General features: G+C 42.1%; 1 protein-coding gene and 1 pseudogene across 1 annotated transcript; one reads left to right on the forward strand and one right to left on the reverse strand.

The window, feature by feature from the left end:
- On the forward strand, positions 3,585 to 8,976 carry IL22 (interleukin 22; the record flags this gene model as incomplete). Its single annotated transcript, NM_001285758.1, is given in 5 exon segments — positions 3,585 to 3,816; positions 4,767 to 4,832; positions 4,941 to 5,087; positions 6,011 to 6,076; positions 8,392 to 8,976. Coding segments are annotated over 5 exon segments (573 nt in total). The 3' UTR covers positions 8,500 to 8,976.
- On the reverse strand, positions 10,318 to 11,196 carry LOC102175926 (annotated as a pseudogene).

Genomic DNA, 27,458 nt, shown 5'->3' on the forward strand with positions numbered 1-27,458 from the left:
AACAATGAGATGCCATTTTAAACCTCTAAAAAAACCCGAATGATGTCAAGTGTGTGTGTGTATCTTAGAAAACAGAAATATTACTTCACTGATATGAGAGAATAAATCAATACTGACTCTGCTGTGTCTAGTAAATGAAGTTATGTCTATGGCCCAGTAGACCTACTCCTGGGTAACTATTTCAAAAATACTCTCCAAAATTACCATTAAAATGACTTGGATGAAATGAGGTTGCTTACTGCTGTGATGGGAGAAGGCAATGGCACCCCAATCCAGCACTCTTGCCTGGAAAATCCCATGGACAGAGGAGCCTGGTGGGCTGCAGTCCATGGGGTCGCAACTGAGTGACTTCACTTTCACTTTTCACTTTCATGCATTGGAGAAGGAAATGGCAGCCCACTCCAGTGTTCTTGCCTGGAGAATCCCAGGGACGGGGGAGCCTGGTGGGCTGCCGTCTATGGGGTCGCACAGAGTCGGACACGACTGAAGCGACTCAGCAGCAGCAGCAGTGCTGTGATGTCTGTAGAGCAGTGAAGCAGAGGTGGTTTACAAGTAATAAGTCATAAAACGTGGGAACCAATAATAAAACGTGGAGACACAGGATAGAATGTCATGTTAGGAACAGGACCTACACACAGCAACACAAATAGATTGCAAGAACACAGTGTGAGTGAAAGGTTAAGAAAGAGAACAATTTCTATAAAATAAAAATTGTACCCCCACTAAACAGCAGTTTACAAGGATGAATATATATGTTTACAAATGTATGCCAAATACATGAAAGCAATTGTTTATAGCAGGCTTAGGGGTGGTGGTGGGTGATGGGTGCAGAGGGAAGGAGAACAATGAGGGTAGGAGCTCACACACACACACACACACACACACACACACAAATATACACACACAGAAGGAACCTCATAGGGAACAACGCTCGTGTAAGTTGTACTGAGGAGTATGATGAATACAAAACGTCTTACCTGAGCTACCTAAAGTCCTGCTTCTAGCGAGAAGTGTACTTTAAAGGAATGGACTGGATTTCCAAGCATCGGCCAGTGAGTCAGGAAGGAGTGTAATCATGCAGCCAGCGATAGTCATCATTCATCACCTGCCACGTGTCTGGCACTGTTCTAGGTGCTGGGATGGTGTTTGAATGAGACACAAAGCCTGCCTCGGGCTGGAGACTAGAAATGGTTCTCTTTCTTAATCTTTCACTCACACTCTGGTTACCCTTGGCCAGTCTGCATTAGGCCGGGCAGATTTTTCCATGTAGCTAAGATCAACCATGGGTACAGTCTATCTGTCTGGGGCCAGGGAGCATGATGCTGTGGTTGCCCTTTATCCAGTGTGGCTTCTGGGAGAGACTTGAAAATTCACAAAGAAATAACTTTAGAGAAGACACATTAATAATCTGGAATTATTTAGCACACATATGTCTCTATGAATAGTTGTTTTCACAGAAGCAGTTTTATGATGTATCTACTATCTCTCCTAACAGCGCATACCTGTGAGACTCCTAGTATGATGGTTTGGAAATCCACATACAGCCCTAGAGCAGACTTTCCCCTTAGTAGGCCTTGTCAAGCTCACTAAAAAATCTAAGATCTTGGCTCTATTAACACTATCTTACTAATAAGATGGTTGTTCATCAGGGCCACATAATGAACAATAGATGTATTGCTGCTACTAAAGACTGGTTTGCAATTTTTTGGCATTCTATTTTTGTTTCACAGATATTTATTCCTTATACAGGAACACTAATGAAGCTGGCAAGTAGTACTGGGTCAAACCCCAACATAAGAAGGCAATTCCCAAATTACCTCCATGTAGGTTCCCAAAGACACTTAGTAAATTATTTAATCTATTTATCTATTCATTCAATATGCTCTTACCAAGTCCTTCCTATGTGTATAGCACTGTTCTAAGTGCTGGAGGTACAAAGATGAAAGAGAGAGATAGACTTCTCCCTCAAGAGCATATAATTTAATAATGTCAGAATTTATTTTCTGCTGGGAACAAAATTATGTATGTTTATAGGGTTCCCAGGCAAACCAACAGAAGCCTAATTTAATCCATTATATAGTTTAACTCTATATAGAGAGCTTAACTATGCATAGAGTTAAGAGCTTAACTCTTAACTCAAGTGCTGATATAATTATATAGCATTTTGGACAAAAGTGGTTATATCATATATAGTAGGAAATTGGAAAAGAAGAGTTTTCTCATCTGGCATTCATGAATCAGCTCGAGCAAACTTGTGCAGTGGGTATGGTTTTTGTGTCCTCTCCTAACCTTCCCTTTTAATTACCTTCCCAAATGCTCAGTGTCCTCATGCTGTCTTAGCTCTTCACTGTGGCCCCTTGCCGAAGGCCCATGCAATCTCACAAAATGCTCAGATTTCTACAGTTATTCACATGCCTTCTTTGATGCACCTGATCCAAGCTTGTTGCAAAAAGAAAAATCTGATCAAACTAATCTGCACGAATTCACATTCCTTCCCTCAGCAATAGATCAGTGCCCTTGTCCCCTGATCCCACCTCCTTGGGAAGGTTTCAGGTTTAGGTATTATTTAGAGTTCAATGCATTTTAATAAAAACCACCTGTAATCATTAAATTGCCAGATTCTCTTCTTTAGACTTTCATGTATCTAATAAAAAGTGTTATAAGGTTTTTGGAAATATTTTGGGGGGGACTTGTGTGTTGTTTAGAATGAGTGCAGGTAAAATGAACTTCTTGACTGTATTCCTAAAATATTTGCATGTTAAGTAAAATACCGACCAGATTGTTCAGCATTAATATTTTCAAGTTTAAATTGATATTGATTATGATTTAATGAAAAATTTAAAATATATTTGCATCTATTGTAATTGTTTGGTCACTTAAAAAGTGCCATAGAATGGGAGGAAAGTTATGTTAGCCAATACTGCTATTTTAAAATTAAAGTCTTCTTCAGCATTCATCATATTTTTTTAAAAAGGACATAAAATTTTAAAAAATAGAATTGTCTCCAAGCTGCCATTACCGCTTATTTTAAAGTAAAGGATATAGGTCCTTTTTTTTTTTTGATCACCTCTAAAGAGATAAGAATCTATGAAGCTGCTAGGAAAATGAGTCCGTGACCAAAAGGTTTACTCACTACAAGAGATCAGAAAATTTTAAACTAAACCTGGAATCTACAAAGACAAAGCAGTCATTTTCTTTGAAAAGTATGTAGGGTTTAGAAACTTTCTGGGATTTGTCTGTAAAAGCACGCCCCGGGCCTAATAGTGACGTTTTAGGGAAATGCTGGCGTATCAAGGTGGGAAGGCTTGGAGGTGGTGCTCTGTGGTCCCCTATGGTGGTTAGGTAGTTCTCAGAAGACAGCACTGGAAATTAGATAATTGCTGATGTCATACTTTTCACACACACAATTTGGTGTCCTGGGGGCTATAAAAGCAGCAGCTTCTACTTTCCTATCACAAGCAGAAGCCTTGAAACAGGTAAGTCCTCCAACGAACTTGGTAGGATTGGCTTGCTGGGTCTATTACTTCTGGATACTTAATTTTTCCCCTTAATGTTGATTTTGTTTCTCATTCTCTTGATACCAGGTTCTTCCTCCCTAGTCACCCACTGCTCAGGTTTGCTTTGTCCACGATGGCTGCCCTGCAGAAGTATGTGAGCTCTCCCCTCGGGGCCGCTCTGGCCGCTGGCTGCCTCCTTGTCATGGTGCTGTGCGCCCAGGGAGGAGCGGCTGCACCCATCACGTCGCACTGTAGGCTCAACAAGTCCGACTTCCAGGAGCCCTACATCTTCAACCACACCTTCACTCTGGCTCAGGAGGTACTCATCTCAGTCCTTCTCTTTTGCATCTTATCTACTTGGAACCTGAGTAGTTCTTAAAATTTCTCCAGAGGACATCTAAGATCTTTAACAGACGAACATTAATCTCTACTGGTGTACCTGTCATCACTTTTATGTCTCTTTTAAGACTTTTTGGAGCTCAAGCTTTACCTCAAGACCTGCCATTTCACCCTTTAGGAGATGCACATTCAGTTTTGCCCCCAAAGGAGCCATGTAGTAACCCATCTGACTGTTTACGGTTCCCTTTACTCCTCTGAGCATTCTTTTATTTTCTGAAGAGCAAGAAATTCACATTTTCGAGCACTTACTATGTTATGAGCTCTATTCTAGGAGCTTTAAATCCATTCTTTTTTTTTTTTTAACTGAAGTATAGTTCATTGACAGTATTATTTAAGTTCCAGGTATACAGCATAGTGATCCACAATTTTTAAAGATTATTCTCCATTTATAGTTATTATAACATATTGGCTATATTATCTATGCTGTACATTATACTTTTCTATCTTATTTTTTATATGTATTTTGAAGTATAGTTGGTTTACAGGGTCATGTTAGTTTCCAGTGTACAGCATACTGATTCGAGTCTATATATATGTATAAGTATACATATATATGTGTATATATAAAATATATGTATATTCTTCCCCTTATTGGTTATTATAAAATACTGAGTATGGTTCCTTGTACTATATGGTAACTTCTTGTTAGTTATCTATTTTATACATTGTGGTGTATATATGTTAACCCCAAACTTCTAATTTATCCCTCCCCTTGACCCCTGAGCATCATTTTAAACCCATGAACTAAAGAGCCCTTTCTTTAGTCCTCACAGTGCTGCTCTGGGAAGAGGGGACAGAGTGCAGCTCTCCTTACAGACATTTCTTCTAGCTTTATGATGTCCAGGCACTTAGTCTTTTCTTCTCTTGCAGGCTAGTTTGGCAGATAACATCACAGATGTTCGTCTCATTGGGAACAAATTGTTCCAGGGAATCAATGTAAGCCAGAGGCATGATGCTACTTGTGGTGACTTGGAGCGGTGGTGAGGATGGGCCGGGTCTTGTGGATGTCGCCTAACTTGAGCCCTGCTCTTTCACTTTCACCAGCAGGTGACGAAGCGCTGCTATGTGCTGAAGCAGGTGCTGAACTTTATTCTTGAAGAGGTGCTGTTCCCCCGATCCGATGAATTCCACCCCCATATGAAGAAGGTGGTGCCCTTCTTCTCCAAGCTCAGCAAAAAGCTAAGCCAATGCGTAAGTTCTTCTCCAGCCAAAGTCCGATCCTCCCAGGTGCCTGCCTTTCATCTTTCTTCTGTGTGGAACCCTCTTCCTTCCCATCCCAGTGCCCCTTCCAAGCTGGTAGTAAGAGGTTCCTCTGTCACACCATTACAGAAGTCATTTGGCATCACAACCTGTTTGCTTTTGCTTTAATTGAGTCACATTTTGAGTTGATTGTGATGGGCAGGGTCTGAAAGACCACAGGAGACTCATTTGTCCCTGGGAAAAAGCAATTCGGACTATGTGAGATGAGAAAGGTGTTGGGAGCTTTAAGGAAAAATACAAATGGTGCAAATGGATTCACTGAATATAAGTTGATGGAGGGAGGGGATGGGAAAGAGAGAAAGGGAGAAATAAGAAGATTTGATATTTGGCAGTGGGTGGGTGGATGAAGACTGCTGCCCTTCTGATACTGGAAGTGACAAAAATCAGAGGTGCGTGAGCTTGATGCCTCTGAATATTGAAAACTAAGAAAAATATTTTGGTGGAGTAGGCTGAGCAAAGGGGGCCTAGTATTTATTGAGGAGGGCCCTGTTCACATGAGATATTTTATGTAGGTTTCTTGTTCTGAGCCCGTGTTTTTGATGAGGTGCCGTTATGGTTTTATTCTTGACAGGATTTGCATAAACCACTCTGCTCTTTCCACAAACTTCAACCTCAGTAGGGTTTCCCAAAGGTGAAGTGAGGTTCCGTGTGAGGGAAATGACTGGATTTTGGTGTCCCAGGGATTGAAGAGGTCAGAGAATCTAGGTCACTATTGATATCTAGGTCGTTGTGGGAAAAATTGCTAAGAACTTTAATTCCAGATGAATTGTAACATGCTTCAGTTAGGAAGGCTGAGTCTCAAAAAGCTTCAGCACAACAATGTTAAACTTGTTGCTTTCACTTCCATTTTGCAGCATATTGAGAATGACAACGAGCACATCCAGAGAAACGTACAGAATCTGAAGAACACAGTGAAAAAGGTACTAGTAACAACTATTAGCACTAAATCATTTGATAGAAGAGACAAATATTGTTTCTCTTCCTTTTCTTTCCCTTTTTCTCCCATGTCATGATTTTTTACTTGCCTCTCCTGCCACTGGGTTGATTATTTAGGTGCACATACATATAGATGTGTCTACATGTTTATAAGTCAGTTTCCATATTTTGCAAATTCTAGAACTGGCTGGGAACTTAAGTCATCTAATATTGTCACCCATGTGTTAGGGATGGCCAGTGTCAGAGTCAGAATAGACTGCAGGACCTCTGAATCCCATCCAGGCCAGAAGTGCTGGATATTATAGTTAGTCTCGTTAGTTCTTAGGGAAATTTAAGATACTTACTGATTCATTTCGTCTGAAGAAGTATTTGTTCAAAACCAGAAAACTGGGTAAAACTTATTTGAAATAATTTTGAAGTCATTCACATGATGATGTAAAACTTCGAGAAATATACCTAGAACAGCCATAATAAAAGAGCTGGACTTGCACACAGGATGAATTTCTGGAATGGTCTGATACTTATATTTAACTATTAAAATACCCAGCAGCTATTGGTTTTAATTTAAAAGTGAGAGTGAATGACCCCCCAGTTTCTTTCACGCAGTTTCAAATAGAATAGAAATATTACTATTAGTAATGGATTCATTGTAGGGGAATGAATGTCCACACTGGAAACCCTCTTTCTTCCTCTTTCCTTTTCCTTCTTTCCTGGTCTCTTCCTTCCCTTGACAATGTGCTAGTGAGCATCTATCTGATATAGGTTAGTGTATATTTTGACAGAGAATGATATGGTCAGGTGGCCTATTTGGGGGAAAAGAACAACAGGGGAAGGTTCAGCTCAGCTGCTGTGACTCATTCAAAAACCAGAGCTACCATAAGCAGCAGCAAAAGTGATGATTTGGCAAGCAGGTACAATTAAACCTCAGAAACAAGAAGGCTCTGGTTGATGGAATTTTCAGCGTAACCTCAATTCCCTCTCTTTTCCATCTTGATTTTTTTTATAAAAAGTATCTCTTCCCGAATGTGATTTAATGAACATTGTCAATGTCTTCCTTTGATAACTGAAGGATTTGTTGTTTTTCATTGTGAAGATAAATTCTCTTGTCATAGAACTATTATTAGCTAGACACAGAGGGCTGAATATTAGCATGCCATGGCCAAGAAGTACTTTGCATTTCTGGTGTGAAAAATTCCTCATATGAGCTTACTTTGTTGTCTTTAGTGGAGTGTGGGAGAGAAAAAGCTGATGGGGATTTGTGTGGGAAAACAGATTTTAAAGCTCTTAATCCATTTTAAGGGAATTGACTTTCACATTAGCAATCAGTTGCCATGTGGATGAGTTGTTATACTTTTTTTTTACCCTGTAGTTCCAGAAAGCCTAGTGAGAGAGGAATATTATTCAGAGAAATCTCAGCATGCGGAAACACTGGTCAGCACTGTGAAATGGGAGGGCATCTTGAGGGGATAGTAATCCTCTGTCACTGAAGAAAAGCAGAAAGCAGGCTGTAGCAGAACAGAGAACAGACAGTAGAATTCTTTATCATCTTGGGAGTCTTTGAGATATTAAAAAAATAGCTGTCATTATGTCAAAGGAAGTATCGGAAGGTGGAAAGATGGAAGAAAGCAGGAAGAGAAAGGCCCAAGTCTAGAGAACGATGGTGACTTAGGGCTGCTGTTTCCTTTGAAATAATCTTGAGCACATTTAATAGATTAGACAAGTTGCAGAGGAGGGGATTTAGACTTGTGTTCCCTCTCCCGTGGGGTTTAAAAGACTCTTTTGCCTACTACTTGGAAGGAGGAGAAAAGAAAGTGTGTTAGACTGTATCTGGCCTTTCACTGTTAAAGCAACTAGATAGGAGGCATTTGATATTTCCCCCACAAAAGTGAAAACTTGTTTTCCCTCACCTTGGTCAAGAAAATGGAAACAGAAAAAGTCCACATGTTTTGGTAAATGTGGTAGTTTTGATTCAAGACTATTGGTCACAGTCGTGGGGCTCAGAGGCAGGGCAAGGAGGGATGAGTGATGCTTGGGTCCCCTGGATCCCAGCACAGGCTCTACCTGCTTGCTCTGGTTCAGCAGTGATTTAACACATCAACCAGCTGAAACTGATGCTCATAGGTGCCCTCTCAGATCAGGTCATATACTTTTGAAAAAGGGTATTATCACTAATCTTTTATAAAAGGCTAAAATTTGGTTTCTGTTCCAACAACCTAACCATCTCATCTCTCTCTAATTTGTTTCTCTTTAGAAAACATGGTAAGAATGCTGAAATACTTGTGTGTACTTATTTTCACAGCTTGGAGAGAGCGGAGAGATCAAAGTCATTGGAGAACTGAACTTGCTGTTTATAACCCTGAAACGTGAATGTGCTCAAGTAGAGCAAGGCTGGAAAATGGATTACTAACCTTTCTCACCTGTTAAACAATTAGATCCCCTGAGGTTTTCTTTTATCAAAAGGAAAAGGGGAAGCCAAACTCCACAGTCCTGTGTAAATTCTAAAAAAAACCCTGGCTTAGCTTCAAAATGAGAACAATGTCACTTGTATCCATAAGATCAGAAGCTAGACCTTCCAAGCATATTAATAACTTTTTATTGTAGTCAGTGTTTTATACACAGAAATTTAACTATTTCCCCACAAAAAGATTACTTTCTATCTCTTTAGAAAAAGCCCCTAAATAACTTCATTTCCATAATCAATACTTTATATTTATGAATTAATTTATTGTTACAAATATATGTCTTATTATTTATGTCACTTTACTAATATGAGTTTATTTATGGAAGCATTATAAAATATTTCTACTTAATTATAAGGTGAATAGTAATATTTATGATAATAATTATGGAGCTATTATTTAGTCTCAATAAACACATTGATATCCTAAATCTGGTCGCTTTGTGACTTTTTTCCCCTTTAATGTTTTCACTACCATCATCACCATCATCATCAAGTAATCATTCCTATTTGCTAAATGGGTCCAAAAGCTGTATATAAATGATTTTATTCCTGACTCTAAGCAAATGAGGTGCTATTAGTATTATCCCCTTTTACTGGTGAGAAAACTGAATCAGAAACATGTTTAAAATATTGTGTCACTATGAGTAGTTGAATCTTTTTAAGCTAGGTCTATCTGATTTCTAGGGGATCTTCTGTGTTGCCTATATAGATTTATTGTGTTGATTCAGCATGTGATTCTGAAAGTAAAAAGGTAAGAAATTTAAAAGAATTCATCTGCATCATTAGCAGTTTGTGGATAAAAGAAAAGAATGATGCTGGAGGGGAAATACATATTGCCTCTGTTGATATAGATGAATTGCTTTTATTTCTAGGTTGAGCTTGTTAGGCAGGGTATCCTCCAGTTTGCCTGTGAGTCAGGAAGGAAAGGGGAAGCTGATTGAGTTTGCGGAGTCTCATCTGCTAGTGGAGTTTAGCCCTGATAGAGAAGTCATGTGAGTGGAAGATGAAACACACATGAGGGCAAAAGCTGGACGTTGTCAAGATTTGTGCAGCAGTACAGAGAAGAGAATAGAGATAAAAGTTGGACTAGTTTTGTCTAGAAGAATGGACAAACACCACCAGCACTGAAGCTTGTATAGGTCTTTCCATAGAAGGTGAAAGTTGGTGGTCAGCAGTCTGAAATGCTTTCTTCTTCAAAAAACCAGGAATTATTTTAAGGGCACTCACCAATAGTTTGCTAAGCTCCTGAAGGATGAGGTCAAGACCGATGATGATTAATATATAGAGCACAAAGAAGTGGTTACCTGTGGGGAGAAGGGCAATGTTCAGGGGAATAAGATTTACAAACTATTAGGTATAAAATAAGCTACAAGGATATATTGTACAGCATGGGAAACACAGTGAATATTTTATAACTATAAATGAAGTATGCTGCTGCTGCTAAGTCGTGTCAGTCATGTCCGACTCTGTGCGACCCCATAGACGGCAGCCCACCAGGCTCCTCTGTCCCTGGGATTTTCCAGGCAAGAATACTGGAGTGGGTTGCCATTTCCTTCTCCAATGCATGAAAGTGAAAAGTGAAAGTGAAGTCGCTCAGTTGTGTCCAACTCTTCTCGACCCCATGGATTATAGCCAACCAGGCTCCTCCATCTATGGGATTCTCCAGGCAAGAGTACTGGAGTGGGTAGCCATTGCCTTCTCTGATAAATGAAGTATAACCTTTTTTATTTTTTTTCTGGTTTCATTCACGTTATTATTCTCTTTATAAAATTATGTGGTGGCTACAGCTGGGGCCTGGGTTCTCTGCACGGAGACTCTGGTGTGGGTCTTCACAAGATGGTCAGTGAATTCCTGATATGGAGACTTGGTGAACACCGACTCTTTCCAGAAGTCAGGGGTGAGACAACTGTAGGTCTTGGAAATGGCATCAAAAGTGGCCTTGGCAAAGTTGCCCAGGGTGGCGGTGCAGCCCCTGGCAGAAGTGTAGCAGTCGTTGATGGCGGCCATCATCAGCAGCTTCTTGGGCACAGGGGTGGAGATGATGCCAGTGCGTCTGGGGGCAGGGATGAGGTGCAACAGCACGGAACCACAGTGGCCAGTCACCTTGCAAGGAATCATGTGGGGCTTGCTGATCTTGTTCCCCCAGTAGCCTCTTCGCAGGGGGACAGTGGACAGCTTGGCCAGGATGATGGCCCCACGGATGGAAGGGGCTACTTCCTTAGAATACCCAGACCGACATGTCCGTAGTAATCCTGGATGGCAACAAACGCCTTGAACCTGGTCCGCTGGCCAGCACAGGTCTGCTTTGCATGGGCATCATCTTCAAAACCTCATCCTTGAGGGATGTTCCCAGGAAAAAGTCAATAATCTCAGACTCCTTGATGGGCAGAGAGAAAAGGTAGATGTCCTCCAGGGACTTGATCTTCACGTCCTTGACGAGGAGGCCCAGCTTGGTAACCGGGAGCCACTCCTTGTCCTCGGCCTTGCCTCCACGAACTCCGCGGCCTCTGACCCGGCCCCGACCCCGGCCGGGACCCCTGCCCCAGACGCACTGCCGAAGCCTCTGCGGAAGCCAACGCGGCCTCCCATTGCAGGGGCCCCGGGGCCTCCGGGCCCTCCCGCAGGACTGGCGTCATCCACCATTTGGTGTTTTAATGAAGAAGAAGCGAAGTATAACCTTTAAAAATCACGAATCACTATATCATACACCTGTAACTTATATAATGTTGTACAGCAACTATCAGTTCAGTCGCTCAGTCGTGTGCGACTCCTTGCGACCCCATGAACTGCAGCACCCTGTCCATCACCAACTCCTGGAATCACTCAAACTCATGTCCATGGAGTCGGTGATGCCATCCAGCCAACTCATCCTCTTTCGTCCCCTTATCCTCCTGCTCTCAATCTTTCCCAGCATCAGGGTCTTTTCAAATGAGTCAACTCTTTGCATCAGGTGGCCAAACTATTGGAGTTTCAGCTTCAACATCAGTCCTTCCAATGAACACCTAGGACTGATCTCCTTTAGGATGGACTGGTTGGATCTCCTTGCAGTCCAAGGGACTCTCAAGAGTCTTCTCCAACACCACAGTTCAAAAGCATCAATTCTTCGGGGCTCAGCTTTCTTTATGGTCCAACTCTCACATCCATATATGACCACTGGGAAAACCATAGCCTTGACTAGATGGACCTTTGTTGGCAAAGTAACGTCTCTGTTTTTAATATGCTGTCTAGGGATGGGGAGCCTGGTGGTGTGCTGCCTATGGGGTCGCACAGAGTCAGACGTGCCTGAAGTGACTTAGCAGCAACAGCAGCAGCAGGTTGGTCATAACTTTCCTTCCAAGGAGTGTCTTTGAATTTCATGGCTGCAATCACCATCTTCAGTGATTTTGGAGCCCCCCAAAATAAAGTCAACCACTGTTTCCACTGTTTCCCCATCTATTTCCCATGAAGTGATGGGACCAGATGCCATGATCTTAGTTTTTTGAATGTTGAGTTTTAAGCCAACTTTTTCACTCTCATCTTTCACTTTCATCAAGAGGCTCTTTAGTTCTTCTTCACTTTCTGCCATAAGGGTGGTGTCATCTGCATATCTGAGGTTATTGATATTTCTCCCGGCAATCTTGATTCCAGTTTGTGCTTCTTCCAGCCCAGCATTTCTCATGATGTACTCTGCATATAAGTTAAATAAGCAGGGTGACAATAGACAGCCTTGACGTACTCCTTTTCCTATTTGGAACCAGTCTGTTGTTCCATGTTCAGTTCTAATTGTTGCTTCCTGACCTGCATATAGGTTTCTCAAGAGGCAGGTCAGGTGGTCTGGTATTCCCATCTCTGTCAGAATTTTCCACAATTTATTGTGATCCACACAGTCAAAGGCTTTGGCATAGTCAAGAAAGCAGAAAGATGTTTTTCTGGAACTCTCTTGCTTCTTCGATGATCCAGCAGATGTTGGCAATTTGATCTCTGGTTCCTCTGCCTTTTCTAAAACCAGCTTGAACATCTAGAAGTTCACGGTTCACGTATTGCTGAAGCTTGGCTTGGAGAATTTTAAGCATTACGTGTGAGATGAGCGCAATTGTGTGGTAGTTTGATCATTATTTGGCCTCTTTGGGATTGGAATGGAAACTGACCTTTTCCAGTCCTGTGGCCACTGCTGAGTTTTCCAAATTTGCTGGCGTATTGAGTGCAGCATATTGCTGCACACTTTCACAGCGTCATCTTTTAGGATTTGAAACAGCTCAACTGGAATTTCATCACCTTCACTAGCTTTGTTTGTAGTGATGCTTCCTAAGGCCCACTTGACTTCACATTCCAGGATGTCTGGCTCTAGGTGAGTGATCACACCATTGTGATTATCTGGGTCATGAAGATCTTTTTTGTACAGTTCTTCTGTGTATTCTTACCACCTCTTCTTAATATCTTCTGCTTCTGTTAGGTCCCTACCATTTCTGTCCTTTATTGAGCCCATCTTTGCATGAAATGTTCCCTTGGTATCTCTAATTTCCTTGAAGAGATCTCTAGTCTTTCCCATCCTGTGGTTTTCCTCTTTTTCTTTGCATTGATCGCTGAGGAAGGCTTTCTTATCTCTCCTTGCTATTCTTCAGAACTCTGCATTCAAATGTGTATATCTTTCCTTTTCTCCTTTGCTTTTCACTTCCCTTCTTTTCACAGCTATTTGTAAGGCCTCCTCAGACAGCCATTTTGCTTTTTTGCATTTCTTTTTCTTGGGGATGGTCTTGATTTCTGTCTCTTGTACAATGTCATGATTCCATCCATAGTTCATCAGGCACTCTGTCTATCAGATTTAGTCTCTTAAATCTATTTCTCACTTCCACTGTATAGTCATAAGGGATTTGATTTAGGTCATTCCTGAATGGCCTAGTGGTTTTCTCCACTTCCTTCAATTTCAGTCTGAATTTGGCAATAAGCAACTACAGCAACTGTACTTCACTTAAAAAAAAAGACTAATGGTGATTGTGAACACATATGTAAATTGCACGTTCACTTGTGTATAAAGCAGAGTTAATACTTTTGGTGTTGGCTCCAAATGCTGAAAGGTACTGAAGCTAAGCTTCTAGGATGATGGGGTGAGAATTATTTATGGGTTAAGCTGAGTTTTAGGACTCTTTTCTCTCTTCTTCCAACTAAGTTTCAGGGTAATGACTTGAGAAAAATTTGGTACTGCACTTGTTTTTGACCAATCTTCTAGGAATCGAGCCATCAGTGGAAGAATACCTTTAAGACTGGATTCACAGATGCTTCCATCCTATGGCAGGGAGTCTGAAATGAAGAGATTCAAAAATTCTGAATGCCAATGGATATAAGGAGTGAGGTGCCAGGATCCTGTCCAAGTCTGGAGAGCAGGGCTGGAAATGTGACAGTGACATGAGACAGTCCAAACTCCTCATGGGGAATCTTGGCATAATCACTGGCAGTTGCTGTAGCAACTCTTATTTTTTTGGCATCAGTGGCAGTGACTAGCATTTGGCTGGTGCTATTGGCATGGCTTGTTCTTGGCACTGGCAGAAGCCTTGGGTGTCTACTTCTCCAGCAGCAGATGGCAACATTCAGGTATTTAAGAAGACCAATCTGTGAGCTTGTACGAGACACAAGCCCCCTGAGACCCTAACCAGCATTTAGGATTGAGGAGATGCCCCTTGAGGGTTTCAAATGTGGGAAGACTTGATATGACTCATGACTGTTGGGTGGAGAATAGTCCTAGGAGGGTAAGAATGGAAACAAGGCCAGTGCAGTCATTGGAGGGGCACCCAAAGCTGGTGCGATGGGACAACACAGAGGGTTAGGGTGGAGAGGGAGTTCAGAGGGCGGCTCAGGATGGGAGGTACACATGTATACCTGTGGCCAATCCATGCTGATGTATGGCAAAAACCATCACAATATTGTAAAGTAGTTGTTCTCCAATTAAAATAAATAAAATTTTTTTTAAAGGAAAGTGGTGATTGAACTGAAATAGAAGAGGTTAGAGCCAGTGTGACTGTGTGTGAGTGTGACTCAGCGACTTGGTGGCCTGAGACTTAAGAGCTGTGTATAGATCAGATTCACTAACAGGAAAAGTGAGCCTTTAGTTTTTCTCCTGTCCCTTCATTTACACCATAATATTCAGTAGCATATAGGAATGATGATAAAGACAGTGATTTTTGTACTGAAAGGAGGTTAAGATTTCAAGATTTGAGTGCAGACACTTACATCAAATAAGGAGAATGCAGTGATACCAAGGTTGAAAGCCAGGGTCCTATTGTCCCCGAGGCAACCCCCACCATAGTGACTTTATCTTTCAAATCTACTTCAAGGAATGCTTATTGTTGTCGGCAAAACAGCTAGACAGGTCTGGACTGTCGTTGTGCATCATGCGAAGTCGTGTCTGACTCTTTGCAACCCCATGGACTGTAGCCTACCAGGCTCCTCCATCCATAGGATTTTCCAGGCAAGAGAACTGGAATGGGTTGCCATTTCCTTCTCCAGAGGATCTTCCCGACCCAGGGATCAAATCCGGGTCTCCCGCATTGTAGGCAGATGCTTTACCATCTGAGCCGCAAGAGAGGCCTCAATTGCCAAGAGGAAACTGTATTACTGCTATTACTTTCAGTACAAAAATCACCCTGGGGGCTAGGTAGACTGTAACTGGACCAAAGAGGTTCACTTGATTGTCTTGCCAACTTGCCCAACAGTCTGGTCAATGAAAAACTGCATCAACCCCAAAGAGACAGGATCCTCAAGACCTCCATTTCTGAAGGAATGAGGTTTCGTCTCTTTATCAGATGAAGGACCGCATGGAAGGAAGGGGCAGGCAGACGGTAAAGGGATAGGTGGTGGAAGAAGGAATTCATGATTATTGAAGTCCTGTGAACAGCTATAAAAGCAGGAATTATAGTAGACATGTTTCCTGTTAATTCATTCTTTGTCCTCTTTTTTCCTCCTCCCTCCTCTCTTTTATGAAGAGTACTAAGGAGGGCTGAAATTTCAGTTTTCAGGTGGGACTGTGACCACACTGACATCCTCCATATGGTGTTGTTGATGAGATTCTGAGTATTTCCTGTGTTGGAGACAAGCATTTCTCACCTGAACAAAGAGTGGGAGTTGAAGAGAAGAGGAACGGGTTGTGCTACTTTGGCCCTCCAGATCCAACATCTGTTCTTTCCCACTCTGCTTTGTCTCCAGAGAAATTGACATACATGAATTGCTCCCTATATGTGCTGCCTTTCTGGATTTTGATTTCATTTGGCAAGTGAAATAAGTTAGGAGACTGAAAGAAGACAATACAGGTAAAATCCATATTCCTCTGTAACCCTCCATCCAAGTTGCCTTGCAGGTTGGTTGTCTACTTCTACCCAAAACCTCAGCTCATGCAGACAGCTCTTGTCCATATAATTCTCCTTCCTAGATCTGGAAATTGCTCTCAATCCTGGTCCCTAATGGGCTTCCAGCTATTGTTAGCTTTGGGACATCACACTACTTCTTTACAGAGTTCCTTAAACTCTCTCCACACCTTAAAAAAGTCAATCCCTTATTAAGCTCTTTTTCAAACACAATATTGTAAATCAACTGTACATCAACAAAACATTTTTTTAAACATAAATTAGTTCAACCACTATGGAAAACATATGGAAGTTTCTTAAAAAACTTAAAATTACCACATGATCCAGCAATCCTACTCCTGGACATTTACCTGGAAGAGATGAAAACTCTAATTTGAAAAGATACATGCACCCTAATGTTGGTAGCAACACTATTTACAATAGCCAAGACATGGAAACAACCCAAGTTCCCATCAACAGATGATTTGTTTAAGAAGCTGCAGTATATACATATATGCAAGGGAATATTACTCAGCCATAAAAGAGGGAAATATTGCCATTTGCAGCAACATGAATGGACCTAGAGATTATCATACTAAATGATAGAAGTCAGGAAGAGGGAGGGCAAATACCTGGTATCACTTATATGTGAAATCTAAAAAACCAATACAAATGAATCCAAACAGAAACTTATAGAAAACAAAACTTATGGTTACCAAGGGGAAAGGGAAGGAGAAGAGGAGCAAATGAAGTATGGGATTAATGATACACGCTACAATATACAGAATAGATGAGCAACAAGGCTTTACTGTATAACACAGGGAACTATATCCAATAGCTTGCAATAACCTATAATGGAAAACAATATGAAATATCTATATCTATCGTGTGTGTGTGTGTACTCAGTCATGTCCAACTCTTTGTGACCCCCATGGACTGTAGCCCGCCGTGCTCCCCTGTCCATGGAATTCTTCAGGCAAGAATGGGTTGCCATTTCCTGCTCCAGGAGATCTTCCCAGCCCAGGGATCGAACCTGCATCTCTTGTGTCTTCTGCATTGGCAGGCAAATTCTTTACCACTGCATCACCTAGGAAGCCCATATCTATCTATGTCTATATATCTCTATCTATCTATCAACTGAATTACTTTGCTGTATACTTGAAACTAACACAATATTGTAAATCACCTATACATCAATTAAAAGAATAACTCTTTTCCATTACCCAGCTTGAGTATGTTTTCCACTGGGACTCTGACCTGTATGTCTCTGTTCTCTCTTCTGTTCTCCTCCCAACTCCTGCCCAGTAGCAGGATGGAGTCTACTAGTTTAGATATCGGGTTTTTTTTTTTTTTTTTTTTTTTACAATAAAGGGCTTCCTTGGTGACTCAGCTGGTAAAGAATCCACCTGCAATGTGGGAGACCTGGGTTCGATCCCTGGGTTGGGAAGATCCCTTGGAGAAGGGAAAGGCTACCTACTCCAGTATTCTGGCCTGGAGAATTCCATGGACTGTATAGTTTATGGGGTCACAAAGAATCAGATAGGACTGAGAGACTTTCACTTTCACTTTCATGGACAATAAATAAAGCCAGTTTCTGGCATGTCTAAGTTGCAGAAATGTATGACCCTGCAATGAAGCAAAACAGAAAGCAGTGGTTTCTAAAATAAACATAGTTTTTAATTTTAAAAATTCCTATTTCCACAATAGACTTCTCCACGGGAAAGAGGGGCATTTAGGTCACCATGCAGCATTACCTGAAGTACCTAAAAGGCTTTCTTCTCCCTTTTGGCCCAGGAGTACTCCTACTCCTTCCTTCTGAGCCTCCCCCTCCTCCCTGCTGCTTCCACACCTGGCACGTGAGAAGCCCGTGCAAGTCAGGCTATTGTGCCCACTAGAGAATGGGAGAGCTATTTACACCCAAGTCATGCTGACTCCTCTCAGCTTTGTGTATTGGTTGCTTCTCTTTTGTGTGACCCTTCCTTCAACTCTTTTCTTGTTACAGCTGTTAATGATGTCCAGCAAGAATGTCTGTCTGAGTCACAGTGCCTCCCTTATTTCTATGGGGTTTAAATGTCTGGCTCATTTTCTGATTCATTCCTTCAAAATGACATATATGTACACACACACACACATTCATGCTAAGTTGCTTCCATCATGTCTGACTCTGTGTGATCCTATGGGCTGTAGCCTGTCAGGTGCCTCTGTCCATGAGATTCTCCAGGCAAGAATACATCATTGGGTTGCCATGCCTTCCTCCAAGGGATCTTCCCGACCCAGGGATCGAACCCACGCTGGCAGGTGTGTTCTTTACCACTAGCGCCACCTGGGAAGCATATAGTCAGACATGATTTAGGGACTAAACTATAGCAATGTTCCAGGCACTATTTCAGATGGTGAGCAAAACAAACAGACGTGAAAGGAGACAGAGTGCTCAGAGGAAGATCACAGGTCCCCAGTGTGGCTGGAAAACAGATTGTCAGGGCTGATGCATGAGGTACCTGGGCTGAGCCAATTCCTTACTAGAATCTAAGCTCTGTGAGGGTTAGCATTTTGGTTTGTTTTGCTTAGCATCTGGAATATCGCCTGTTGTTGTTTAGTCCCTAAGTCATGTCCGACTCTTTGCAACCCCATAGATTGTAGCCTGCCAGGCTCCTCCATCCATGGGATTTCCCAGGCAAAAATACTTCAGTGGGTTGCCATCCTTCTCCAGGGGATCTTCCCAACTCAGGGATTGAACCTGCATCTCCTATATTGGCAGACAGATTCTTTACCACTGAGCCACCTGGGGAGCTAATATATATATAAATTAATACTGCCTATCTCATGGATAAGATCTGCTATGAACAGTAGAATAGTATATATATTCTAAATATATACATATATATGTATACATATATAATACATATATAGTATATATATATACATATATATACTATATATATAGATATATACATATATATATAGTACATATATATATACCTGGCATTTTGAAGGAATTAACAAATACATTGATTCAGACAGAATCCCTGGAAGACACTAGCATCAAAAACAAATTTGTGGGAATAAGAGATCTCTCATTAGCTGGTTCCTGCTAATGAGAACACTCAGGCTGGTAATACCAAAACACAGATGCATTTAACTGCAGAAAAGTGAACAGCTGGTGTGTAGGAGAGAAAGACACAGAACAAAAAGCAGTAGCTAGCATCCCCCAGCGCAGAGCTGCATGAGAGGTTCGCATCAAGTCGAGATGCTCAGCTGATCGGATCCTCCTACACGTCTGGTTTGGTGTGAAATGCAGAGGAGAGACAGGAAACAATATCGAAGGCGGAAGGGGAGCCCACTGTGGCCTCTGCAGATCTTATAGGTAAAAGGAGAAGATAAAGAGCTGCTTGTGGCTGCCCGACATAGCTTAGAAGTGGGTCGAGCTGCCGAGGCAGAGTTTATTATCTTTAGGTCAGCACCCACTTTCTTTCTCCTTCCTCCTTAGAGCCCTGACTGTCTTTTGGTCTTCTCTCACCCCACTGAGTGTTCCATGGTGATGATGGGAGTGTAATCAGTAATCCAACAGTATTTATTGAGCATATACTATATACTAGTTGATATTTATTAATAGCATTAAAGTAACTGCAATGACCAAGCAGAAAAAAATTCCCTGCCCTGATAGAACTTAGATTTTAGCAACAGGAGATAGACAGTAAACAGAACATATAACTGAAAGGTATGCTAGATAATGACGAGAGATTTGGAAAAAATAAAACAGAAAACGGAGACAGAGGAGCTGAGGGTAGGGTTCATTCTCATTAGGGCATTGTATTAGCCTGCAAGGGCTGCCATGACAAAGCAGCACGCGGGCTGAGTGGCAGTTCTGGAGACGAAGTCTGATCTCAAGATGTCAGCAGGATTGGTTTCTTCTGAGGCCTCCCTCCTTGCCTTACAGACGGCCACCTTCTCTCTGCGTCCCTGCATGGTCTTTCCTCTGCGTGTGTGCGCTTCAGTCGTGTCTGACTCTGTGTGACCCTATGAACTACAGCCTGTTAGGCTCCTCTGTCTCACTAGCGCCACCTGGGAAGCCCTCGTCCATGTATCCTGGTGTTAGTCTCTCAGTCATGTCCTACTCAGGGAAGGCAATGGCACCCCACTCCAGTACTCTTGCCTCGATAATCCCATGGACGGAGGAGCCTGGTGGGCTGCAGTTCATGGGGTCGCTAAGAGTCAGATACGACTGAGCGACCTCAATTTTAACTTTTCACTTTTCACTTTCCTGCGTTGGAGAAGGAAATGGCAACCCACTCCAGCGTTCTTGCTTGGAGAATCCCAGGGACAGGGGAGCCTGGTGGGCTGCCGTCTATGGGGTCTCACATAGTCGGACACGACTGAAGCGACTTAGCAGCAGAAGCAGCAAGCATGTCCTACTCTTTGTAATTCCATGGACTGTAGCCTGCCAGGCTCCTCTGTCCATGGCATTCTCCAGGCAAGGATACTGGAATGGGGATCCTTCTGATCTAGGGATCGAACCTGGGTCTCCTGCATTGCAGGGAGATTCTTTACCGTCTGAGCCACCAGGGAAGAATCCTCTATGTATGTCTGTGTCCTAATCTCTTTTCATGAGGGAATGAGTTGCATTGAATTAGGACCTGCCCAGACAGGTAATTAACTTGACTACCTCTTTTTAACAACCTTTTTAATATTGTATTGGGTTATAGCCAATTAAGCAACAATGTTGTGAATTGTGATAGTTTCTGGTGAACAAAGAAGGGACTCAGCAATACATATACATGTATCCATTCTCCCCCAAACTCCCCTCCCATCCAGGTTGCCACATAACATTACCTCTTTAAAGGCCATACCTCCAAATGCAGCCATATTCTGGGGTGCTGGGGGTTAGGACTTCAACATATGAATTTTGGAGGGACAAAGTTTAGCCCTTAACGGATCGTAGGAAAGACCAGCTGGGAAGGTGGTATTTAAACAAAGACTTGAAAGACTTGGAAGAGCTGGCCATGCAAATATCTAGTAGGGGGAAGCATTTCAGGCAGAGGGAAGAGCCAGTGCAAAGGCCCTGAGTTGCAGGCATTTTGGTGAGCTGGAATGGAGGTTTCGTGGCTAAAGAGGTGTGCGGGGTGATGGGGGGATGGGGGAAATAGAAGGAAAGCTGAGAGGAAAGAAAGAATAGCAAATCAGGCCCTTAGGCCATTGAAAGGATTTCAGTTTTATGCTGAATGTGAGAAGAAGTCTGTAAGGGAAAAATCAGACTTCTAGTGGCCTGCAAGTTGAAATTCAAGTGCATTGCTTAGTCTGAGTAGAATCAATCTGTCAGGCACTTATGCTGCCTGCCCCAGAACCTCAGTGCCGAGAAGGACCAGCGATGAACCCTTTTGGATGGAAAGGATGCATCTATTTCTAGGGCTCTCACTGTTGCAATTTCTAAATTCTGTCTCAATTCTTGCAGTTATCACTGTCAACTTTCTTTCTGATGCAGTTAGAAAATGAGTCAGAAAGGCTATTTTTTAAGCCACGTGCTTTGATGAAACTTTGGAGGAGGCTCGGATTGGTGCATCATGGTGTGTCCTTTCTCTTTTCTTCTTCTGGGCTAAGGGTGAGGCGGACAGTGGCAGAGGTGTATTTCTCTCATCCCAGTTGTGGTGGGTTATTATAAGAAATCTGCTTATGACTTCTCTTCTATTTTGAAATCATGGCTAGGGTACTATATTCTTTGCAGGTTTTACGGATGTCATGCCTTTCATTGCCAGAGAACAAATAACCAATATGTACCCTACCAACATGTCAAAACTGAAAATGCTAAGATAACCAACACCTACACAGCTATTCAAGCTGGTTTTAGAAAAGGCAGAGGAACCAGAGATCAAATTGCCAACATCTGCTGGATCATAGAAAAAGCAAGAGAGTTCCAGAAAAACATCTATTTCTGCTTTCTTGACTGTGCCAAAGCCTTTGACTGTGTGGATCACAATAAACTATGGAAAATTCTGAAAGAGATGGGAATACCAGACCACCTGACCTGCCTCTTGAGAAACCTATATGCAGGTCAAGAAGCAACAGTTAGAACTGGACATGGAACAACAGACTGATTCCAAATAGGAAAAGGAGTACGTCAAGTCTATATATTGTCACCCTGCTTATCTAACTTATATGCAGAGTATATCATGAGAAATGCTGGGCTGTAAGAAGCACAAGCTGGAATCAAGATTGCCGGGAGAAATATCAATAACCTCAGATATGCAGATGATACCACCCTTATGGCAGAAAGTGAAGACGAACTAAAGAGCCTCTTGATGAAAGTGAAAGAGGAGAGTGAAAAAGTTGGCTTAAAACTCAACATTCAGAAAACTAATTCATGGCATCCGGTCCCATCACTTAATGGCAGATAGATGGGGAAACAGTGGAAACAGTGGAAACAGTGTCAGACTTTATTTTTGGGGCTCCAAAATCACTGCAGATGGTGATTGCAGCCATGAAATTAAAAGATGCTTACTCCTTGGAAGGAAAGTTATGACCAACCTAGATAGCATATTGAAAAGCAGAGACATTACTTTGCCGACAAAGATCCATCTAGTCAAGGCTATGGTTTTTCCAGTAGTCATGTATGGATGTGAGAGTTGGACTGTGAAGAAAGCTGAGCACTGAAGAATTGATGCTTTTGAACTGTGGTGTTGGGACTCCTGAGAGTCCCTTGGACTGCAAGGAGATCCAACCAGTTCATTCTGAAGATCAGCCCTGGGATTTGTTTGGAAGGAATGATGCTGAAGCTGCAACTCCAGTACTTTGGCTACCTCATGTGAAGAGTTGACTCATTGGAAAAGACTCTGATGCTGGGAGGGACTGGGGGCAGGAGGAAAAGGGAAGGACAGAGGATGAGATGGCTGGATGGCATCACCGACTCGATGGACGTGAGTTTGAGTGAACTCCAGGAGTTGGTGATGGACAGGGAGGCCTGGCATGCTGCGATTCATGGGGTCGCAAAGAGTCGGACACGACTGAGCGACTGAACTGAACTGAACTCAGCTATTGCTGTTGTTTAGTCGCTATGCTGTGTCTGACTCTTTAATGACCCCATGGGAGTAGCTGGCCAGGCCCCTCTGTCCATGGGATTTACCAGGCAAGAATACTGGAGTGGGTTATCATTTCCTTCTCCAGGGGATCATTCTCACCCAGGGATCGAACCTGAAGTTGAACCCACATTTCTGTATTTCCTGCATTGGCAGGTGGATTCTTTACTACTGAGCCACCAGGGAAGCCCTTCAAAGCTATGGGATACTGCCTGATAGCTATTGGGATGGATAATACTTTTTTTTTTTTTTTTGTATTGGTGTGTTGTTTTTTTTCTCACTGTCCATCAAAAGATCTTGAACTCAATCATACATAATGTTTATTTATCAATCTGGAGTCAAAATGGTACAGTGGAAACACCATTGGATTTGCTGTTCAAAGACTTGGGTCAAAGCCCAGGTTGCTGCTTCCTGTCTTTGCACCTTCAGACTAGTCATTTAACTTCTCTCAGTCTCAGCTCTCTTACCTGTAAACCAAGAAAAAAACAAGAGCTCCTTTACCTTTTTTAGAAGTACTGGGAAAATCAAGTAAAGGAAAATATTTATGGTTAGATATAGGATTAGATATTCCTATAGTGAATATGCAAGGGTTATACAATGTCACAAAGGTTTGTTATACTATTCCTTACTTTTGTCTTTTTGTTCTTTTTTCCTTAGGTCACTGTTTTCCCACCTCCCGTTTCCTGTGGTGTCCACCACAGCCTCCAACACTCCTTGTGTCCCGCTCTCTGGTGTGGAGGGAGCCCACACATGGAGTGCAAAACACATGAGCTTTGGAGTCTCACAAACATGGGTGGAATTCTCTGCCTTTTTGAACTGTCACCAGGCATGTGATTCAACTTCCCTGGACCTCAGATTTTTTTCTCTGTAAAATGGAGCAATACCAGATACTCTAAGACTAACTACATTCTCAAGTATAATGGGAAGTATTTAGTTATACCCTGAACATTAGGATATAAAATCGTTCTTCTCCCAACAACCTCCAATAAGCCTGGGGGATGACAAGCACTCAGTTTAAGAATCTGGTGAATGAATGAATTAATGATGAAGAGTGAATACATAGAATACCAGCTGCTTGGCACAAGGCCTGGAACATAGGGGGAGACCCTCAGTGAATTTCCAAGCTGATTCTTCCTTATGCTGCTCATGTATCCAACCTCAATAGCCCCATTTCTTCCACGCAGACCATTGACGGCACTCTTCTTCCTCCCTCTAACCTGTTCTCATCCATCCCTATAAGGATGTAAATATAAGATAAACAGGTTTCTTGAATGGTTCAATAAAGCAGGACCTACCATTTCTGAGGGGACAAAAATCAAGCTATCATTGTACTGAACAAACTATCTATCTATAACTAGATTATGTCTATATCTTCTGACTCTATCCTGGGAAAAACATTGGATTTCAGTGTCTTTTGCTTTTGTTTTTCTTTGAATGACTGGTTTAAATAGATCTATCTGCTTCTTATTCATGTTTGTGTTGATTTTAGGGTTTATGATCCTGAGGATCATACCAATCTTTGAGGTCATTAAACATCAAATATCAACAAATTTAAGATGCAATATATTGAAAGTTGCAGTATTCTTTCATTCACCATGGAGAGAAAGGAAAAAAACATGTGGCTGAATAAACTACAATACAATGCTTTCTTAACTTTTAGCATGTGGCTATTGCTTTGCAAGAAAATATGTATTTTTGGTCATTCTTCCAAAGACAAATATTTACTTCTCTAATATCAGATTTGTAGTCCACTGTTGCTCTGCGCCTTTCTATAAACACATTAACTTTAGTGTCAAGGCCAAATCTTAGGATAACCTCTCCAAAGGCATTTGAACAGCACTTAAGTTCAATACCCACAGTAATAGCCACACACACAGTTCAACTGAAGTGATGACACCATTAGAAAGAGACGACTGTACCAACTCTGATTCAGTGATGTGATTGTAAGACTCCATGGATTAGAAAACAAGCTAGGATTTCAGAGATATTAACATGTGAAAACAAAGCATCTGAGAGTCAACAAAACGATTTAGCAAATTAAAAATCCCCATTTTTTTTTCCTCCTACAGAGGAGCAGATGCACCATTGAGCACTCAGAGTGAGCTGTGACTCTCCGCAGGAGCTGGTGAGCTCACTTTGCTTATTGGACATGTTTGAAAATCAAGCTGCTAGCTGCTAGCATTCTTCTGGGAGGGAAGGGACTTAAATTTCAAGGGAAATGGCTGTCATGTCGGCCTTTAGGAACTGGGGCATTCACTGTGCACTGGGGCAGATAAAGTGTTTGAATGGTCTCTTGTATATTATGTAGGAGTGGCAGCCTTGAAATACTTCATTGGTCCTAGTCTGCCCTCTGGGTGTGGGTGGGATAAATGGAACGCTTCAAGCGCACACATTCTGAAATGCTGTCAGATCGGTGTTCATCCTTCGCCTTTCTCACTTTCTTCACCCGTTTCGCAGGGCTTCTCAAGGCTTGTAATGAACTTGAGCGTTATTCAGAGCGTTACACGTGCATTTTGCCATGGTCTGCATATTTGGGTTTTTACCCCCGGCCCCTAGCTCCAGTTTGTCTGTTGAAACCTAGACACCAAGGCGATGGTGTTTTGGAGAGGTAATCTGGTCATGAAGGCAGAGCCATGGTGAATGGGATTCCTGCCTTTAAAGAAGAGGTTCCAGAGAGCTCTTCACTCCTTCCAGCACGTGAGGACACTGTGAAAGGTTAGCGGACTGCAACCCAGGACAGAACCCTTCCTAGAAAGTGACCATGCTGGCCTGTGGATCCTGGACTTCCAGCCTGAAGAGCTGTGAGGAATAAATTTCTGTTCTTTGAAACCTACCCAGGGTGGTGTTTCGTTAGAACACCTGAACGGACTAGGACATATTCATTATTTGAAAAATAATAATGCAGTAGCTACCACTTTCAGAGAGCTGCTATCGCTGGCATTGTGCTAACCATTCTATTCACACTGTTGTACTTCTTGCTCATGACAACCCTTTGCAGTAGGTGTAATTATTGTCCTGTTTTAACGATGACACAAACTGAAGCTTAGAGAGGATTAGTAACTTTCCCAATGCCATAATAACTAATGAGAAGTGGATCTGAGTTTCAAAACCAAATCTCCTTGTAATTAACAGCAATTTTTATACGTCTGTAGAAGAAAATTGTGGAAGTGATATAATAAAAATAAATCCAAATGAGCAGAAACTTCTCTTTTAAATTGGCACCCGAAGGACACTGTGTACTCCTAATGGTTCTTCTACAGTTTAGGGCTTTTGGAACACACCTTGGGAACTGTCTTCAGGATCTGTGCTTTGAGTACCCTGTTCACTAGGCATCCTGTGAGGTCAGATTTGAGCCTTTAATGCACTCTAACGAGGCAGGTCTGCTGACTAAGGTGTAGGATGACTGTGACCATTGGGGTGACACGGTTTTCAGTCATGAAAACACTGGTTTTCTTAAATTGGCTGCAAGCTAACGCAGAAGCACTCTTGGGACATATATGATCTTTCTTGGATCATGAGGATTTGAGAGACAAAATATTTATGGAAGTGCAACTATCAGAGGTCAAAAAAACAGCAACCCCGCTGACTGTCAATATTAGCAGCTGGAGTTGCATGTATGTTCTGTTGGTACATACCGGGGCCCCCAGATTTTAGCTGCTCAAGGCAGTGCATGGCTCCTGGCAGCATTCTGTACGCTGTTTCTATTGCTACAGGCTATACGACTGGGTGGACTTTACGTTTGGTGGCCATGTATAAGTCCCTGGTGTCTTATGTCTACCCACTCAGTGTGTTAATCCCACGCCTGCTGAAAGCATTTGGGGTTTTGATTCCTAATGTTCGCACTCTTTTGTCTAAAAGAACTTTGAACAGTAGGCATCACTCTGCTTGAAAAATCAAGACCAAACCAAGAAACCCTTAAGATATTCCACATCCAGTTCCAACATCCTTTAAGCTACTTCCAGTTAAAAACTCAAAGCTGGTGCAGTGGGACGACCCTGAGGGATGGGATGGGGAGAGTGTTGGGAGGGGGTTCAAGATGGGGGACACATGTTCACCCATGGCGGATTCATGTCAATGTATGGCAAAAACCACTACAATATTGTAAAGTAATTAGCCTCCAATTAAAATAATTAATTAGTTAAAAAAGAAAAAAACCCGTTCTTCCTTTTCCTGAACTCTTATAAAACTTCAGTCAATCCGCTTTGCACTCCTGATCAACAGTCTTCTGGTAGGTCTTTGGGAAGAGTTCGTATCTCATTTCACAGGGAGTGTCCTTAATTAGCAGAGGTGCTTCTGTGGAAATGACATTTGGACTCTCCAAAGAGATCCATTTATTTTTTTAAAAAATCGACTCTCGTTTTATTTCTTTTAAGTCACTTAAAAAAAAATCGACCTTGTTCATAAGTTAGAATCATGCTTGTTTTTTAATTTATACTTTATTGTGACCATACCACACAGCATGTGGGAATCTTAGTTCACCAGGGATCGAACCCATGCTCCCTGCTTGGGAAGCCCAGAGTCTTAG

This window comes from Capra hircus, chromosome 5 (genome assembly GCF_001704415.2).
Source record: "Capra hircus breed San Clemente chromosome 5, ASM170441v1, whole genome shotgun sequence".
NCBI classification, from domain to species: Eukaryota; Metazoa; Chordata; class Mammalia; order Artiodactyla; family Bovidae; genus Capra; species Capra hircus.